At 56.4% G+C, this 18,038-nt stretch overlaps 1 protein-coding gene across 1 annotated transcript; it reads left to right on the top strand.

The window, feature by feature from the left end:
* The first annotated feature begins 104 nt into the window (after positions 1-104).
* On the top strand, positions 105-9,798 carry SHOX (SHOX homeobox). The gene is made up of 5 exons (XM_064483483.1): positions 105-378; positions 3,765-3,973; positions 7,941-7,998; positions 8,098-8,186; positions 9,553-9,798. The coding sequence occupies exons 1-5, from the start codon at positions 105-107 to the stop codon at positions 9,796-9,798; spliced, it is 876 nt and encodes a 291-aa protein (XP_064339553.1).
* The last annotated feature ends 8,240 nt before the right edge of the window (positions 9,799-18,038 follow it).

Here is an 18,038-nt window from a genome sequence, read left to right as displayed (position 1 = left end):
ACCCTCACACGGACCGTCCTCTCCGCGCGGGAGGCGTGCGGACCACAGCCCGGCTCCCAGCCAGCCCCGCCGAGCCCCGCGGACCCCCGCGGCCCCGGGCAGCCATGGAAGAGCTCACGGCTTTTGTATCCAAATCTTTTGACCAGAAAAGCAAGGAGACCAGCGGCAGCGGCGGCGGTGGCGGCAAGAAGGATTCAATCACGTACAGGGAAGTTTTGGAGAGCGGACTGGCGCGCTCCCGGGAGCTGGGGAGCTCGGAATCCAACCTCCCGGAGATAACGGAAAGCAGCGGCCACTGTCCGGTACATCTATTTAAGGGCCACGAGGACAACGACAAGGACAAACTGAAAGAGTTCGGTGCGGGGAGGGCTGCGGAAGGTAAGCTCGCCGGGCCCCGGCTCCGGGCCCCTCCCGGGGACGGCGTTTCCTCGCCTCGGAGCCTGTCCGCCTGCCCTTCCTTCCGCGCGCGCGAGGAGGCCCCGGGCGCCGCGGATCGCTCTCAAGTCGATCCCAAACCCTGAATTCACAGCCACGGCTCGGACGGAGGAGCCCCGGCAATCCATCGCCAGTCTTCTCGTAAGAAGGAAACCAAACAGGGGGTTAGGATTCGGCAGGAGAAGCGAGGAGACAGGGAGGGAGGGAGGCATGGGAGCCGAGGATGAGAGGAGGCTGAGGCCGCGCTCCGCCCGCCGATCGCTTTCGCTCCGGGGCGTTGGCACTGGGCGCCGCAGCGGGAACTTTCCTGGGTTGGGGTGAATCTGGGTGGATGTGCTTGTAAACCGAGGCCGCAGGGCTGCTGGGCGCGTGCCTGTCTGCCTGTCGGTCTTCCTTGCATCCGTTCCCACGGCCGCGGAGAGATCCGTACACACCTCTCCCGGCGTCCAGCGCCTGCCGGCTTCCCGAGCTAGAAACCGGCAGCGGAGGATGGCGCTGGCCGGCGGTCCCGGAGGCAACTCGCGCGGTCGCCTCTTCCGCCGCCTGAACCTCTCTCCGCACTGTTTCCTCTTCTGGAAACTTTCCCCTGGAACCTTGGGATTTGATCTTGGCTGCCGCGGGCCTATAAATTAAAACCAGTCCCGGGCCCGCAGGTGGTAAGAGTCTGCACGGGGCCGAAGGGCCCAGGGAAGCCCGTGGCCACGCGCCCTTGGCCGTCCTACCCAAGGCTGTCAGAGCACCGCCCGCCCCGCTGCAGGCCCACTGCATCCAGGGCCTCCTCCTCACTGTTCCTCCCGAGATCTCCAGGGCGGTCCATGCTGCTGTTGCATCTGGGAAGACTGACAAGGTTTACAAGGGTTCTCACAGCTGGGCAGGAGTGGTCCCAACCTGGGGAATCTGTGCAAACAGGGTGTCCAGCAGCTATAAACCAGAGGAATAACGTAGGGGGCACCGTTTGAAAGTGTAGGAAGGTCTATTTCTCATTACAAAGAGTGGGAATGAGGAAGCTTGGCACCTGGCCCCTGGGTCCTGTTTCCCTCCCTGTCTGTGCTGCGAGGGGTCGCGACGGGGAAGTGGTTCTCTTCCAGGGAGCCTATGCTCCGGTGACCCTTACTGCTTGGTGGCAGAGTCCTGGTGCGCTGGCTTTGAGGCCAGGAGGATGACCCAGACATCTTTCTGGGACCTCGACTTTGCAGGAGCAGAAAGCTGGCACAGAGGCTTAGGAGTAAGGCTCTGACCGCTGACAGTCCAGGCAGCCTGGGCCTGGCCTGCCGGACGTACCTCGGGGCTCATCCCCTGGCGAGACCTCACACACCTGGCTACGGAGTGCTTACAGAGGGTTTGATCTGATGGACACACAGCTGTCCGTCGGCTGGGCACTCGTCATGGCCTACATTTAATTCGCGGCACCAGGCAGCTGACCTCCCAGGGTTCCTGTTGGGTTCTGCCATCCTCCTTAGAGGCTAAGCCCACTTGTCTGCATGCCTCCTCTCACCCCGGACAGCTGAAGCAGTGGAACCCTGGAAAAAAACCCTTGGAAGCAGAGCAGAGTGCAATGGAGGACTTTTCAAAACAGGAAAATAAGGCAAGATTAGAAGCCCAGGCAGGAATGCCCCCTCACCCTGCCCTCTGAGCTGAACCTTCTCCCTGGCCTGTCTGTGCAGACCCCGGGGAGGGGAGGACTCAGCCCCGGGCTGGATTTGCAGGATGGGAGCACAATGAGATATGAGAGATCCTTGGGCTCCAGAGAAACAGAGAGGTCTCAGGCCTGCTGAGCCGGGCACGCACGGGAGCCTGTGGACTTTGTGAAGCATGCCCTGGGTTCTGAAGGGCTTGAAAGGCCAGCTTCTCATCTGGGACCAGTCCCTGGGTTTGACTTAAGAGACCTGAAGGAGGAAGCAGACTTGGGGCTGCCTTTGGGAAAGGATTTACTGTTAAGGTAAAATAGGGTGTTCCTGGAAATGCCTTCCTATCAAGAGGTCAGAGGGGATTTTAAAATCCCAGTTGGGATTGAGTGCCCAGTGCGCAGAAGCCTTGAGGAGACACTTGCAGGCAGACTGACGGCTTGGATTCTGGTGTCCAACTCAGGGACCCCACCGGGTATGTGAGTCGGGGGCTGGGGGCCCTGGTTTTCCCCTCGCTCCACAGAGGAATTGGGTCTTCCTCCTTTGCAAGTCTGGGGTTACTACTAAGGGGGTTCCACAGTGCTTTCAGAACTGGTGGGACCCCAGCCTCCTCGGACAGAGCCCCCTGAAGGCCAGTCTCTTCTCCTTGACACTTAGGGGACATCTAACGAGGGCATGGAGGTGCTATTTGCTTGTGGCCAGCAGGCCCTACGACGGGCAGGAAAAGCACAAGGAAACCCAAAGGCTGCCGAGACGCAGCTCCGACCCGCTGTGCAGCAGGGGCCACCCTTTATTTTAAGCCCCTGATCTGGGTGAGGGGAGGCATTTCCTAGAGATAGGGAGGACAAGTTTTTCGGTTAGAATCTCCTAAATCCTGACCTTACTGCCTGATGGCCTGCCCCCGCCCACAACAAACACAGCAGCTCATAATTTTTGGACATAAGAAAGTGCCACCCTTGGAGTCCTGGTGGGGTGTGAGAATATATGTCCAAGAGACAGCTGGGCCGCCATGGGAAACCAGGAAGCCAGGGGACTGTGCTCCTGGGTGCCCCGCAAGATATGTCTTTGCTTTCCTGGTCAGAAAAAGACCAGCGCCCGGGCCGCGGGCCCAGCTCCTCGGCGTCCAGAGGGAGGCTCCGGCCCGGCTGGCGCGGTCCCCGTCCTGCTGCGCTGCTGCGCTGCAGACGGGGGCCGCGGCTTCCCCGGGCCTGGACCCCAGCCTGGCCTGGGCTGTCCCTGAGCCCTTCCCAGGCGCCCCACCAGGGACCCCACACGAACGATTCTGCTTAAGCTTCTTTGACTTAATATTTAACACCCTACTCCCCTTCGGAAAAGAGAGCGAGAAGGTTACGCTATGTCAATATGTCAACAGAGGCGAAGTGGATAATTGAGGAAACTATTCGGAGATTAGGCCAAGAAACACCAGGCCGCCAAGGCCCGACTTATTACAAAGGAGCGCGTCTTCCCTCGAGTTTGCGCTATTGACTTGGCGCAGCTTTGCGTCAGGGCGCCAGTGCCCCCCGGGCCCCTCCGCCGCCAGCGCGCGCGGGCCTTGGCCGGCCGCGCCGAGCGTCCCCCCGGGGCCCTCCTCCTTGTGCGCGCGGGGACCCCGGGCCGGGAAGGTGGGGGCCGGCGGAGGGGCTCGGGGCGCGCGCGGGGCGGGCCACCCCGGGCCTCAGCGCTGTGTCCTCGGCCCGCCTGCAGGTATTTACGACTGCAAGGAGAAGCGGGAGGACGTCAAGTCGGAGGACGAGGACGGGCAGACCAAGCTGAAGCAGCGGCGCAGCCGCACCAACTTCACGCTGGAGCAGCTCAACGAGCTGGAGCGGCTCTTCGACGAGACGCACTACCCGGACGCCTTCATGCGCGAGGAGCTCAGCCAGCGCCTGGGGCTCTCCGAGGCGCGCGTGCAGGTGAGGCCGCGGGCCCGGCCGGCGCGCCGGCTACCCTCGGCCCGGCCGCCCGGCCCTTCCCGGAGCGCGGGGACACTGCAGGCCGCGGGAGCCAGGCCTTCCTGGGGCGCCGCGGGTCCTCGCGCGTCGGGGGCCCACACCCCGCCTGGCAGGCCCGCCCTCCATCTCTGGCTCGTCAGGAAGTTGGTTCTCTCCTTCCTACGGCTTCGATCCTCCGCCCCCGGCCCCGCTGGAGTCTAACCCCCGTCGCTCCCAGTCCCCCTCCCTCCGCTCCCGGGAGCAGAGAGGTGCGGAGAGGAGGCGAGGGGCGAGAGGCGGGGGAAGTCTCGCCCGCACTCTGGGCGTCTCGATGAGCGACTCATGCCCGCGCGGGGCCGGATTAGCTGGGACGCAGGCGGGGGGGTGGGGGTCGCGGGCGCATGATTTCTTGATGCCCCATCTGGCGAGCCGCCGTCTGCGGGGGCCCTGGGTGTGCGCCGCACGTGCGCGGCGGGGACGCTCCTGCGTATCTGTAGTCGGACGTTGCAAACGTTAAGTTAAATGGATGGATTTATTTGTGGGGAAGGGTAGCAAAGATTCGCTTCCAAATCGCGTCCTCCGGGTACCGCGGACCCCTCCTGGGAGGTGGGGCCTGGACGTTCTGCTGGGCCTACTCGTCGATTTTGACGGTTCCGGGCAGGACAGCAGGGCCAGGAGAGAAGGAAAAGGGGTCGGGGGTCCCTGGGCTCTGGGGACTGGTTATTTAAATAAATGGAATTAATATACCAACGGGGGAGGGGCCATGAAAAGCGAAGGCTTTGAAAGAACGGGTTTCTTACTGGTGTAGGGTCAGCGTATTTAAACACACCTTCGTCCCGATGGTACTGCTAAAACGAAAAAGCAAAAAGGGTTTTATAAAATCTTTAACTGGTGGGGGGGAAGGTTTCTGCACACTTGCCCCTTCTATCCTTGCGTCTGAACGCAGTTAAAAGAGGGTTTCTTAAGATGAAATGCAACCGTCCCAATCCTTTGCAAAATTGTCTGCAGCCACAGCCGTTCCCAGAACCTTCCCGCAGGGGTGGGACCACAGGTGGGGGAGCTCTGGGGACCCCCTCCCCAGGGGAGTCTGTTGGGGCGTTGGTAGTGGTGGGGAGGGAGGGGGGGAGTCTGGCCACATTTCCCTGGAAAGATGGATGGGGCTGGACCATTTAAATTAATGAAAAGATTAAACTTTTGCTGAAGGGGACATCAACTTTTATGTCATCTCACAGTCTTTCTGCCTGGGATCTGCAATATCTCCCAGGCCGTGATGTACTGTTTCTATAAAAATAAATTACTTGTAATTTAATTCCACACTATTTCTTTCAGTAGTCTATTACTGAACAGCACCTTAGCAGGCCAGACCGAGTTGGCAGAAAATTGCTTCTTGGGTGGCGACAGACCTTGAGAAAAGCCCTAAAATGAAAGGGGGGGGGGGGTCGGGGGGCAGTGGAAAGGGAGTGCTTATCGATCCAGAGGTGAATTACAATGTAACAACTGTAAATAATAATAAAAATAAACAAGGGACTAGAAGAAAAGAAATCATTTCTTATTGGCCACGGGGAAAAGAATTGCATCGTAAAAAGAAGGCAGAAAGTGCTCGTAAAAACCAATTAGTTAAAACATCTACCCCGTTGTGTAGAAGCCATGGGGGCTGGGGGAGGAAAGAAAGAAAGAAAGAAAGAAAGAAAGAAAGAAAGAAAGAAAGAAAGAAAGAAAGAAAGAAAGAAAGAAAGAAAGAAAGAAAGAAAGAAAGAAAGAAAGAAAGAAAGAAAGAAAGAAAGAAAGAAAAAGAGAGAGAGACACACACACACACAGAGCAAAATGCACTATATTTTAATCCTGTCTCTGAACTGTTTGGTAATCCTTTTCGGTACAGCCTGTCCTGTGTTGTTAAAGGCTAGAGTTTCAATTTAGTGTGGAAATTTGCTGTAAATAAATTGAAGATCTTTTGGAAGCTGGTCCTTATTAACCTTTTATTTTTAGTGTTGTGCGGGAAGCTCATATCACCCAGCTGTCAGGGTTATAATCGAAAGTTATGAGACCACGGTGAGGAGCGGGCGGTAATTTAATTACAACAAATATCTGTGGGTTTATGGCGCAGCGCTAAATTAAATGTCATTATTCACTGTCTGTAATGGAAATCAAAAGGAAATCAGATTACAGCATTTGTGAAAGAAATCAGTGACTGGTCCTTAATGAAGAAATAACTGTCTAAACCAGTGTACTGTGCTTTACTTAGCATATTCAGGACTAATTGGAATTGATCGTGAATCACCCCAAGACTGATTTATTATCGCTGAACGAAGCAGCTAATTCATCACTTTTATTCTCCATAATCTTATTCCCCCCCCCCCCCCCCCCCCGCTGAAGGGAAAGAGAGCTTGCTTTCTAGATTTAAGTCGGATTCTGTTTTTGAGAAATGCCTTGTGGGGGAGTAGGCAGAACTTGCCTGTCTGGCAGTGCTCTCCTGAGGTTGGATACTGGACCCCAAGGAGAGAGGGGCACCCAGGATGTCACAAAGGGTCCAGACCGACCCCCACCCCAAGGGGGTGGGCGGAGTCCTGGGTGGGGGGTGTAGAGGGGAAGAGGAGTATGAGTGTAGGCTTGGAAACGGAGGACAGAGGGCTGAATCTCAACTTGGAGGGGGCACAGTTTTTGGAAATACTTTTCAGGGGAACAGCGTCCAAGTTCTCCAGCCCCCCTGCAGCCTGGCAGGGTGAGCTCTCGAACGTTCTGGAAAGCCAATTCTGACAAGCGGGATTAGATAGAAAACTGCCCTGTTAAGAGTCTGGAATGGAGGAAAAGTTCAGCTTTCCTGACTGCCTGCTGCTCCCAGCCTTCCCGGGGGCTGAAGTGCCCCAATCCCCAGGGAGTGAAAGTCAAGCGCCCCAGGCCCTGGGCTTGGAGCGGGGTCCCCGAGCTCCCTGGATGCAGTGGAGTGTGGCCCAGGGGAAGGCTTTCTTTGTGCTAATGACTCTGCGTGGTCTGTGACCACCATCATGGCAGGAGGGTGAGTGAGGGTGGAGGGAAAGTTTTGGGGAAAGCCACTTAGGAAGAATTAAATGCCTAAGAACACAGAGGGAGGTGAACCCAGATTTGGTCAGAGACAGCCTAAGGGCCATGGTGTTTGGCACCAGGGCTGTTTGGGGGAGGAGGCAGGGTGAGGGTGGGGAGTGGTGGGGTGTATTTGGGGCGGCTTTGCACCCGAATCTTGACATCCGGCCTGTGAAACTAGCAGGACTGGGAAGGGTCCCAACACCCTTTCCTGCCCAAACTCTTGATAAGGCCTCCCAAGGCGGGGAGGCCGAGTGCCTGTAGCGGGGAGCCTGCCCTCTGGGGGTGAGCCAGGTCCTCAGGGACCAAGGTCATTCACGACTCTGCAGTGTTAACTGGGACCCTCCAGGCTTCCAACTGAGGCACAGAGGACTTGAAAGTTTTTGGACTCTGTGTGGTCCAAGTCTGATTGGGGACAGCGTGGGATTTGGACGTGGGTAACCACCTGTGTCCCCCACCCCTTCCTTGGGCACTAAGGTTGGAAGGTGGAAGGTCAGGGTGGAAGGTCAGGTTTGTCCAAAGCGTGGCCGGTTGGAGGGGGGCTGCCCACACAGGATGGAACGTTCTCCGTCCCCCCAGCACCCACTTTCTCACTTTAAACATGTGGTTACTGATGCTCCTGTCTCATTTAAGGGACAGGGAGGGTTGAAAAGTGAGTTGGACAATTCCCAGCTCCAGGTAGCTGGCTACAAGGGGCTGGGTGGGGGTGGGGGGGTGGGGGGGACAAAGGCAGGCGGTGGGGCAGCTCTGTGGGTTTTCTGGCTCCTTGGGGCCAGGTTGCCTCTCACGATGCTCCAAGTGCCTTGCACACTTTCTGGCTTTGAGAAGGAAGGCCTCCCTCCTGGTGGCCCTGTGGCTTACAGGGGTACACGTCTGTCCACTCCGTTCCCAGGTCTGGTTCCAGAACCGGAGAGCCAAGTGTCGCAAGCAAGAAAACCAGATGCATAAAGGTGGGTGCGGGGATGGCGGGCGTGGAGGTGGGGGCGCGTGGGGAGGCCGGCGAGGGGCTGGGAGGACCGGGCGGGTTCACACCTCCTGTTTCCTTGCAGGCGTTATCCTGGGCACCGCCAGCCACCTGGACGCCTGCAGGGTAGCGCCCTACGTGAACATGGGCGCCCTGAGGATGCCTTTCCAACAGGTAGCTCGTTTTTTTCCTTCCTTCTGAACCGCTTCCCCCGCCGCACTGGCGTCCTGCCCCCGCTTCCTCCCGCCCCCGCCTCCTCCCGCCCCCACCGAAGAAAGGAGGCCGCTTTTACAAGGGGGCATTTATAAACCCTTTGGCACGTATTAACATCACGCTGTAAAACTCCACGAGTTACCTTTGGGAGGGCTAGGACATAAACCCAAACATAATTTTACAAAAATCGGAGGGAAAAATCCCACCCACCCAGGAACCACCCACCCGCTCGCCGCCCAGGAGCCTGGCGGGAGGGAGGGGTTGCTGCTGTTCGAGAGTCTGAGGGCTGGAGTTTCTGCACCCCACCCCACCCGCATCCCCACCCCCTGCCCCTAGCTTGTCCGGATGGACTGGGGGCGTCTGCTCCCCTCCTGGACGTGGGCCTTGCTCTGCTCTGCATTTCAGAGTGGGGGGCATCTGGCTCAAATCCAGGGAGAGTTAGGGGGTCCAGAGCGCAGGGTGCCCTGAGCGGACGTGGGGGCGGCCAGAAGGTCCAGTTGTCCCAAAGGCCTCCCTCCACTCTGGACCTTCGCTGAGTGGGTGGAGAGACTCCAGGCAGGAGGAGGGACCCGGCCTGTGGCCCCCATGTGGCAGGACGGGGCTGGGGGCCCCAGGGTGGCGGGCGGGGGTGCGCAAGCTGGAGGAGGGGTGCTCTGGGCAGAGCGGAGGCGTGGCCTCCTCACGCAGGGCTTCGGCTCCTACAGCCAGGCCGGGGTTTGTCGGGACCCCATTTCCTGAGGGCATGCGGTCCCATGGGTTTGGCCCGGCCTGGAGGGTCAGCTCCGTGTGGCATCGTGGAAATAGAGCTGGGGCTCGCAGACTTCCGGCGCCATAGGCAGGGGGATAGTCCAGGGCCGCTGGGCAGGGCCGCCCCTCAGCACCACAGGAGCAGCTGCCCCGACGTGGGCTCAGCCATTAGGCCCCAGCGAGATTAGGCGGCCGGAGCCCGCAGATCTGGCTGTGCTCCTGGGAGATTCGGGGACTCCGGGAGGGAGAGTGTGAGGAGGCCCCAGCTGAAGGCTGGGCCCTGAGTCGGGGATCGAGGGTCAAGAGTCAGCTGGGGGCCTGGTGAGGAGGGGGTGCCTGCTGTAGACACTCCGGTGCTCGCAAGGATGTGCGTGTGGGGACTGCAGCTTCCTCAGCCCTAGTTCTGTCCAAAGTGGCCACGGATCCCGTCCGACATCAGGTGTCCAGAGGACAGTGGGTGGTGATCCCGGATCGGGGAAGAAGCGACGGCTCCACAGGAGAGGGGGCGCCCTCGGGGTCCTCGGGGCGGGAAAGCCCCCCCACCGAAGCCTCGTCCTAACTGCGCCTCGTCTGCCCGCAGGTCCAGGCGCAGCTGCAGCTGGAAGGCGTGGCGCACGCGCACCCGCACCTGCACCCGCACCTGGCGGCCCACGCGCCCTACCTGATGTTCCCACCACCGCCCTTCGGGCTGCCCATCGCGTCCCTGGCCGAGTCGGCCTCGGCCGCCGCCGTTGTGGCCGCCGCCGCCAAGAGTAACAGCAAGAACTCGAGTATCGCCGACCTGCGGCTGAAGGCGCGGAAGCACGCCGAAGCCCTGGGGCTCTGACCCGCCGCCCGGCCCCGCGCCCGTCCCGGCCCCGCCGCCCCGTCCGCGCTGCGTCCTGCACTCGACCCCTCCGCACCCCCGACCGCAACGCGGACGCCCCTGAGCGAGGGCGCAGCGGACTCCTCGCGCGTCGCAGCCTGGGGGCCCCCGGCAGGCCTAGGAAGGGGGCGTCCCGGGACCGCAAGACCCCGCCCGACTCTCGCAGAGCCTGTGGGGGAGAGAGAGCAGGTGACGTTCAGACCACCCAGCTCCGCCCTGGACCACCCCGCGGTCTGTGCGTTCTGGGACCCGGGGCCACGTGGAGCCCCTCGGCGGCGCCGCGTTCTCCTCTGCTGCCGGCGTTCCCACCCTGTGCATGCGGCCTCCTACGCGCCTTTCCGAGATCTTAAGAGTCGATTAAACCAAAAGATCTGGGGCTGGTCTCCGCTGAAGATGCCAATGCTTGGTTGCCAATAATTTTATTCACTGCCATGGACTTACTTTCATCCAAGAAGCTGCAGGACCCGTGCGGATTTCAGTGTGGACTTTTGCATCCGAGGCAGGAGCCCCTGCTCTGTGCGCTCCCCCACCTCCATCCCGACCCAAAGGCAGCAATAATGAAACGCATTTGAGGACCTTGCCAAGGTGGTGGTGGTGGTGGGGGGACCTCAGTGTCCCGAGTTGTGACCTTCCTGGGGACCCGACTCACCGTCTCCATGCAAACGTTTGGCCCCCCAAAGCACCGGGTTCAGAATTTCTTGTGTCGTCGAACAGGCAACTATATTACTTCTCCAGTCTTTGATTCCTGAATTGACTCCCCTCGCCCCCCGCTGTTTGACAGAATTCAGATGCAAATGACTTGCATCGGGACACGGGGGCACATGGTTTTAAGGTGTAATGCAGCATTAACGGTAGTGACATGCAATTCGGTGCAGTAAAGTGCAATATTGTAAATATTATAGATTTAAAAAAAAACTTAGTTGTGCACTCTTGACTGTCAGCTTTGGACTTCGAAGGGCATTACCTCCTCCTGCATGTTGCGGGCGCAGTGCCAAGATGACCAGGGTGGGGAGTGCTGAGGACTCGTGGAGGTGAGGCGTGGGACGCGGGGACAGAACAGGACAGGGGAGACTGGGGGATTGTGAGGGCGGTGGCTGAGCTGTTTCTGGGAAGGGAAGAGCCCAGGACACGTCGTCCAGGCAGTGAGTTTGAAGATAATGTTTTCTAGGGATGGCAGTTCCAGATTTTCTTCCTTCTCCACCTTTTTTTTTTTTTTCCCTGTGCGTTGGCCCCCCATCCCCCACCCGGCCATTGTGTAAACACCAAATAGCAGCTTGTCTCAGCAGCTGGCTTGGAGAACGGGGAAGTCGCTTGACAGGAATATACCCAAAACGTCCAGGGTCCCAAATGGTGCACCTGAGTTTGAGGTGGTGTTCTCTGCATGTGCTGTGTGGGATCTGGGGGCAGTGCACCCTTGCTAGGCATGTCTACCTCGAAAATTCGCATCTCTCTTTTCCTTTCTTTCTTTCTTTTTCTTTTCTTTTTTTTTTTTTTTTTTGCCTTAGTCAATCCAGACCTGCCCAGCATGGAACTGGCCATCCAGTTCCCTGAAGTCCAACAGTTCACTCTATTTCCAAACCAGCTTTGAATCTTCCCAGATTTGCCTTTTCCCTCAGCCGTGATTTCAGTATGTTTCTCCAAGACAGAAAAAAGTTACTTTTCTTCCGTGTAAGGGAATACATGCTACCTTCTTCCTAATCTGAAATGTAGACTCATTTGCATCGTCTGAAGCTCTTTTAATCAAAAGGCCCCTTCAACCCCCCCCCCCCCCCCCAAGTTTGGACTCTTCATAAAGCCCTAAAGTGATGGAGGGAAAGAAAGCCAGGTCAGCATTTTAAAATCACCTACAACACCCCTCCCCCGCCACCTTGTGCTAATAGTATTATGGAATTTGCCTCCTCTGTGCAGCTTTGCTTTTAAACAGCTGTGATTTTTTTTTTAAAAAAATCCCCTACATCCCCTACATAAACTGGAACTTTGCTTTAAATGCAAAAAATAAAAAATGCATTTCGGATCCATTTCACATGAGCCGTGTTCATCCTAAAATTTAATGCTGGGCAAAAGCTGGAGGTGAAATGTGCATATCCCTATATTTTTCCAAAACTATTTGGCATCCTTTTATCAAAACATAGCCCTCTGTCACCACCCCTCCCCAAGAGAAGACTCTGCACCTGAGCAGAAAGGCATGTGGAATCTGAAGTTTTAAAATAGAGCTGCCGGCTGCTGGCAGAGGCTGGGAGACTAGCCAGTTAAAAGACCTGCTGGGTGGGGGTCACCTAACCCTTGCTTCTGTTTGACTTGACCTGGCAAGCAGGCCAGGGGGACCCCTCGCGAAGGGGGCCCCCAGAACAGAGCAGGCTCTGGGCTGTGTGAGTGGCAGTGCCGTGGAGCATGGCTGGTGTGGCTTCTCTGTGTGGAAATGGCAGATCCCCCACCCCTGCTGGCCGTAAGAAGCTGAATTTATGAGGAGGACATAGCGTTTTGGCTGCTGGTGCTTTCTGCCCGAGACGAGACCCTCTTTCAGCGTCATTCACGGCACTTCCAGGTAGCACATTGGCGAGGCTGCAGGCCAAGATAGACGTGTCACCTGGAAAGCCAGTCGGACGGGACTGTGTGTGAACGCCGCTGGGTGCGGGCTTTTCGGTTGTGACGCTGAGGGAAGCGCCGGCCCACACTTGCAGCCGTGCTGGCTGAGCGGCGGGTCGTCGTGGCCACGAAACGTGGGGCTCTGCTGGCCGGAGCCGGGCGGAGCCACGGATCCGGCTTCCTTGTCTGAGACCTTGGTCAAAGAGCACTGCCAGGGTGTTCATCGCCCGGTCAGGGAAAAGCTCTGCTCTCACACAGTTCGGTTGTTTCTGCTCCATCCATTTCTGACTCGTTCGTCTTTCTCTTCCTTCGGCCGTGGGGCTGTGTTGCTTCCACGGTCACCTCGTCAGGGACGGTGTTGTCCGGACTGGATCTGACTTTTGGGTGTACTTTACGGGATTCAGTGCTCTGAAAAGCCCTGCCACCGGGTGTTGTAAAGACTTAGCAAGAGGTGCCTTCCTGAGGGAACAGGGGTGCCCTTTTTCAGTCAGTTTTCATAAGGTCCCTGTGTGTGACTTTCTCCACTAGGAATGGAAGCAAGGCGGGACCCAGATGTGGTTCCTGTATCATTTTGCTGCAGACAGAGTGGCCCCAGCACATGTGTTTTCAACGCTGCCAAGTGCACCATGGAGCGTGGTTGGCGTCCCACGCTGGGGAAGTTCCCATCTTCAGAGCCTCCTGTGCCCCCGTGGTGAAGGGACCCCCGGCCCACCTCACTCCCCTTTGCACTGGGCACCCCAGCTGCCCCCCACCCCCGCTTCTTGCAGGCGTGAGTTCTGGCCGTGAGTGTGTATCCTCAGTCATGGGTGTCTGTGGTCCTTACGCGTGGGGACATCTGGACGCTGAGATGGGACGTGACTTGTGTCGAGCTCGCGACCACCCCCGCCCTCCATCCCGGTCAATACCCCAGCCCTCCCTGCGCCCACTTCTGGCTTTCACTGAAACTTTTGATGTCTCCCCTGATCCAAGGGGGACCCCCATTCCCCCTTCCCTTGGCGTCGTCATGGGGCCCAGAAGAGCCACCATGCTGACTTCAATGACAAACATGTTTGAGGCACTTTTCTCCTTTTCTTCCCCCAAGTTTGGGAGGTTGGGATTGAGGAGGGCTTTTCCGGGGACAAGCTCAACATTTGGGGGGAAAAGAGACAAAACTGGTGCCTAATTTATTAAAAATTAGCTTAGGAATATGCTGACTTTTCAATACACATGAACACGATGCGATTTATAAATGTTTTATTGAAATTTGATATTTAACGAGAAATCAGTTGAGGAATGTAGAAAAATATCAAGTTTCAAAGCTGCGAAACGCGCTATTTATTGGAAAGCGATGGTTTCCCATGCCCGGCCCGGCCGCGCGGAGAGCTGACGGCGGGGGGGCTGGCTTCTCTGCCTCCCAACAGTGGGTGTTGTGGATGTGTTATTTATTTTATTTCCTTTGGTGGAAAGTTCATAAATATCTTGCTATTTTAATTATGTTGAGTGTAAATTGGATGTTGCCTTGTCTTTATTTTTTTATTTTTTGAGCCTGTTGCTCCCACTCCCCCCACCCCGACTTCCTCCCCCGGATTTATAAGCAGTCAGGATGATTTAAGACACAGAGCCCGTGTCTGGGTGACGCATGCAAGGTGCGTCTGGACCTGCAGACCTGTTCAGGGATTGCGCAAATGAAATCACACAGCTGTCTGCTGTTGTGGGGATAACACACACACACGCACGCACAGACACATGCACAGACACACACACACATACATGCACACACACAGGCACGCACACACGCATGCATGCACATACACGCACGCACACACGTGCACGCACATACATGCACACACATGCACGCAACACACTCAGACGCATGCACATGCACGCACACGCATACATGCACGCGTGCACATATACACGCCGAAGGTTTTTTTTTGGCGGTGCTCGAAGGCCCCCAACACGAAATGCCCTCGAGGTTAGTTCTAGTTACAAAGTGTATTTTGTCAAACCATATAGTATGAATGTACATCTTGTAAAACGGAGATATAAATAAACTTATAAATATTTGTATTCAAGTGTTAAAAAAAATTCTCACCTCTCCCCAGAGGAGACCGATGTGGGGGGAAGACATGGCCAAGCCCGCGGTGGCTGAACGTGGCATTTTGTTTGCCAGGCGACACCCAAGTGTGTGTGCGTTTCTGGTGGGCGTCTGGTCCCCTCTCCTGGGGGCTCACTTTGGCTTCTATAACCCCTTAGGGAAGGGTCTGTTCTCCCCGAAGTGGGGGAAGGAATGAGAAAAAATTCCCTGTTTCCAATCAAGTCTGCGTTTGGGGGTCAGCAGTCAGGGCACTTGTGAAAAGCCCCCACCGTGCTTTTGGTTTCCAATTTAAAACTTTTCCTTTCGTTTGATTTCTTTTGGGACCGTGTATGGATTCTCCACAATGGCGTTGCAATGGCGTTGGAGTCCTTTTGGAGAAAAAAAAAAAAGAATAAATGGAAAAAAAAATCAACTTTTAAAATGAGACCTTTTCGGCCTGTGCTTTCTATCTCCTTCTGGAAAGGAACGTTAACGAGGTGACGTAGCCATTCTCCGACGGCTTCCCGGCTCCGATAAAAAACACATGTAGGGGGAAACACCAGGCCAGGCAAACATGGGGTGGAGGAGGCCACTTGAGGGCCAAGGGAGGGGGGTCTCTGCGCTGTGGGGGGGGGGCTGGGGGCCTCTTCACTCCCGGGGGGTGGGTGAGTCCCCTGGCAGGTGGGCAGCTCCCGTCGCCCCAGGTTTGCCACTGGCAGGTGTGTTATATCTCCACTGGGTTCTGGTCGCTCTCGGCTCTGGAAAGCATCTCGGCCAGGGAGGGGTTCTGAGGACCTCCCTCTTAGATGCTGAGGCTCCAACTTGAGATTCCCTTTTCTTTTCCAACTCAGATGCTGCAAAAGTGGTCCAAGCCCTCAGTCCTCTCCCCCAAGCCTGTGTGTGCCCTGCAGGACTGGGATCCTGGCGGGTGTCCACACGGGAGCCGGGTCACTGAAGACAGGCATGTCCTCAAGGCCTAAGCGACCTGTGAGTGGCCCCAGGGTGTGGCCGTGGAGGGGTGACTGATGGCCGACTCCGGCGTCTCCATCACGGGCCTCCAGAGAGCTCTGTCCTTCTGGGGCAAATGCAGCCAGCTTTGGTAATCCTGGCCTCGGTTAAAAATGTAATCAGCACAGCTATTTTATAGTGAAAACAGCCTTAACCGTCTAGCTTGGCTCAGGAAATCCACTCCTATTGTGTAACATTGTTTAGGAGATCGTTCCACTCACTGCGTTGCCAGTTGTAACGCATCCTTTTCAAATAAGGCCAGGCCTGGGCGACTCTGCCTTTGAGACATTCTTGGCGTGTTTGAACCCAGAACAGTCGGTCTGAATTTCTTTCTGATTTTTTCCCCATGGGTTGTACTGCGGATGGTCCCTGGACTGGAACACAGTTTTGTTTTTCTTTTTAAATTATTTTAACTTGCACACGCGGGTGCGCCTTTGGGAAGAGCAGGCTGGGCGTCTTCGGAGAGCCGTCTCGTACAGCCGGTTCTCACAGCCCTAGACTGACCACGAAAGCGCATGGGCTCTGCCTCCTGCAGACGGCCGGCCGTTTTCTCCTTCCAGGGTCCTGAGGCTTCTGCTGGGGCGTCTGCTGCTCTCGTACTCAGTCATAGGAAGTGTAGGGATGGAGGGAAAACACAGCGGAAGCGAAACCACACACCCGGGGGCGGCAGAGGCAGCGGTGGGGGGAGCTCTGCAAGGGCTCGCCGAGCAGTTGTTAGGGAAGAAAAAAATAAAGCTGTTTTAAATTTCACCCGCGTGCCTATATTCCTAGTGATACAGAGCCCAAACGAGGGACATGGTCATCTCCATGGAGTTCTGTGGTTGTGTCCCCATTTTACAGGGTTTAAAAAAATGATCTCCTTTTGTTGAGACATGGAGATTCTTAGAATAAAGACAAATGTGGAGTGTCCACTGCTGAATCTTACTTGTTTACAAGATAACGTCTATGCATTTTTTTTGTTGCGGGGGGGATTGATTGAAGTTCTGAGGTTTCTCTTCTCAGTATTTCCGTTTCTGCCATTCACGTAAAATCACGGAGAATTAGCCTAAAAGTCTAACATGCTCTCACCTCGCCCACCTGCGTTAGCATTTGGGACTAAAATGCGCGGTTCTTCCAGCAGAGATGTGGGGAGGAACGCGGACACCACAAGCGCCTGTTGTGAAGCTGGCTCCTGGACCTGCTCACTTCTCGGCATCTCTCCTCGGAGATGTCAGTGTTCCCCTGCACCGAGCAGACCCATGGGAGCTGCGTGGAGCTGTCCGCCCCGACTCTTCCTACAAAGAGACACGGGCCCCCGACTCACTCTGTGGATGTTTAAGTTGCCGGGATGTGTCCACAGTACTTAATACAAACACATGGCAGAAAGACATGCTGGGATGGCGTGGGACGACTCGGGACAGGGTGGAGGGACCAGGAATGGTGCTGCAGACGCCAGGAAGCCATTCAGACAGTGAGCAGCCTGATGAAGCCCTAAACGGACCGACCACACAGGGGACACGTTTTCCTCCCGATGCTAGAAGTGCGCTTCTGAGTCACACGGATGACAGCTGGTCCTGGCAACGCTGGGGTCCCCAGGCCCAGCCCGCAGTCTCACTTTCGTTCCACATTCTTCAGACCAGGACCAGCCACGTGGAGCAGAATGTGCTTGTACGGGGCCTTGCTGCCACCCTGAGCGAGTCAGTCTACAGCCTCCCAGCCCCGGAGGGATGTGAGTACGTGCGAGCTGGTTCCTTCAGGGTGGACCATGAGTGTTCCGGACGGGGGACTCCGGGGGACATGGTATGTCTTGTCATCACAGCCGTTTACGGAGTACCTCCTCTCTAGAAGCTCCGTATGTGATGCTAGGGTGCAAAGATGCCCCAAACATGCTCCTTCCCCACGAATCCTTGCAAAACGGAAATGCATATATATTACGGACTATATACATTATAATGCGCTATGTATTATATATATAATCTTCCCAAAGACACATATAGTCACATATGAAATCCTCACAGAGAGATAATATACTCATATGAGAAAAGACTCCTGTGTGCCATCCTTCCAAAGACACAATACAGTCGTATTTGAAAAGGGTTTAACAGTTGTTTGAAAAAAATTCACCATGTCATGCGTGCGCGTACACACACACACACACACACACAGAGCAGAAAAATGTCACCCATTCAAATCATGTTGTGTGCTCAGGACGTTCAGGGGACTGTCCCCCCACATTCTGGGTTATCTGACCCTCAGAGTTGGCAAGCAGAATTGACTTTGCAAAACCACACACGCACTGACCTCACCAGGTCCTTGGAAAGTTCCTGCTTGTCCGGGGGGTCCAGCTGAGCAGGTCCCCGAGCAGAGCCCTGAACTCTGAATTGAGACAGGTGGACGGATGTCCCCGCACAATCAGAGAGACAGACGTACGGGGATTGTCGCCGGCCGGGCAGACTCCTGCCTTCTCAAGGGCTTCCAGAGACTGCGGAGTAGTTTGGGTCATTGCCTTGGGAGGCAGGAAGCGTGTCATTTCTGCACCTTGACCGAGGATAAAGGAAGCCTTCCACGGAGG

The sequence above is a fragment of the Camelus dromedarius genome, chromosome Y (genome assembly GCF_036321535.1).
Source record: "Camelus dromedarius isolate mCamDro1 chromosome Y, mCamDro1.pat, whole genome shotgun sequence".
Lineage (NCBI taxonomy): Eukaryota > Metazoa > Chordata > Mammalia > Artiodactyla > Camelidae > Camelus > Camelus dromedarius.
The sequence above is the reverse complement of the archived record's forward strand: the minus strand, read 5'-3'. Positions and strand labels throughout refer to the sequence as shown.

What these genes read in the sequence shown, in the direction of transcription:
- SHOX (XM_064483483.1), top strand. Translation starts at nt 105, where the DNA reads ATGGAAGAGCTCACGGCTTTTGTATCCAAATCTTTTGACCAGAAAAGC. An exon ending in TGCGGGGAGGGCTGCGGAAG is followed by an intron (nt 379 to 3,764) that starts GTAAGCTCGCCG and finishes GCCCGCCTGCAG; the next exon opens with GTATTTACGACTGCAAGGAG. An exon ending in AGAAAACCAGATGCATAAAG is followed by an intron (nt 7,999 to 8,097) that starts GTGGGTGCGGGG and finishes GTTTCCTTGCAG; the next exon opens with GCGTTATCCTGGGCACCGCC.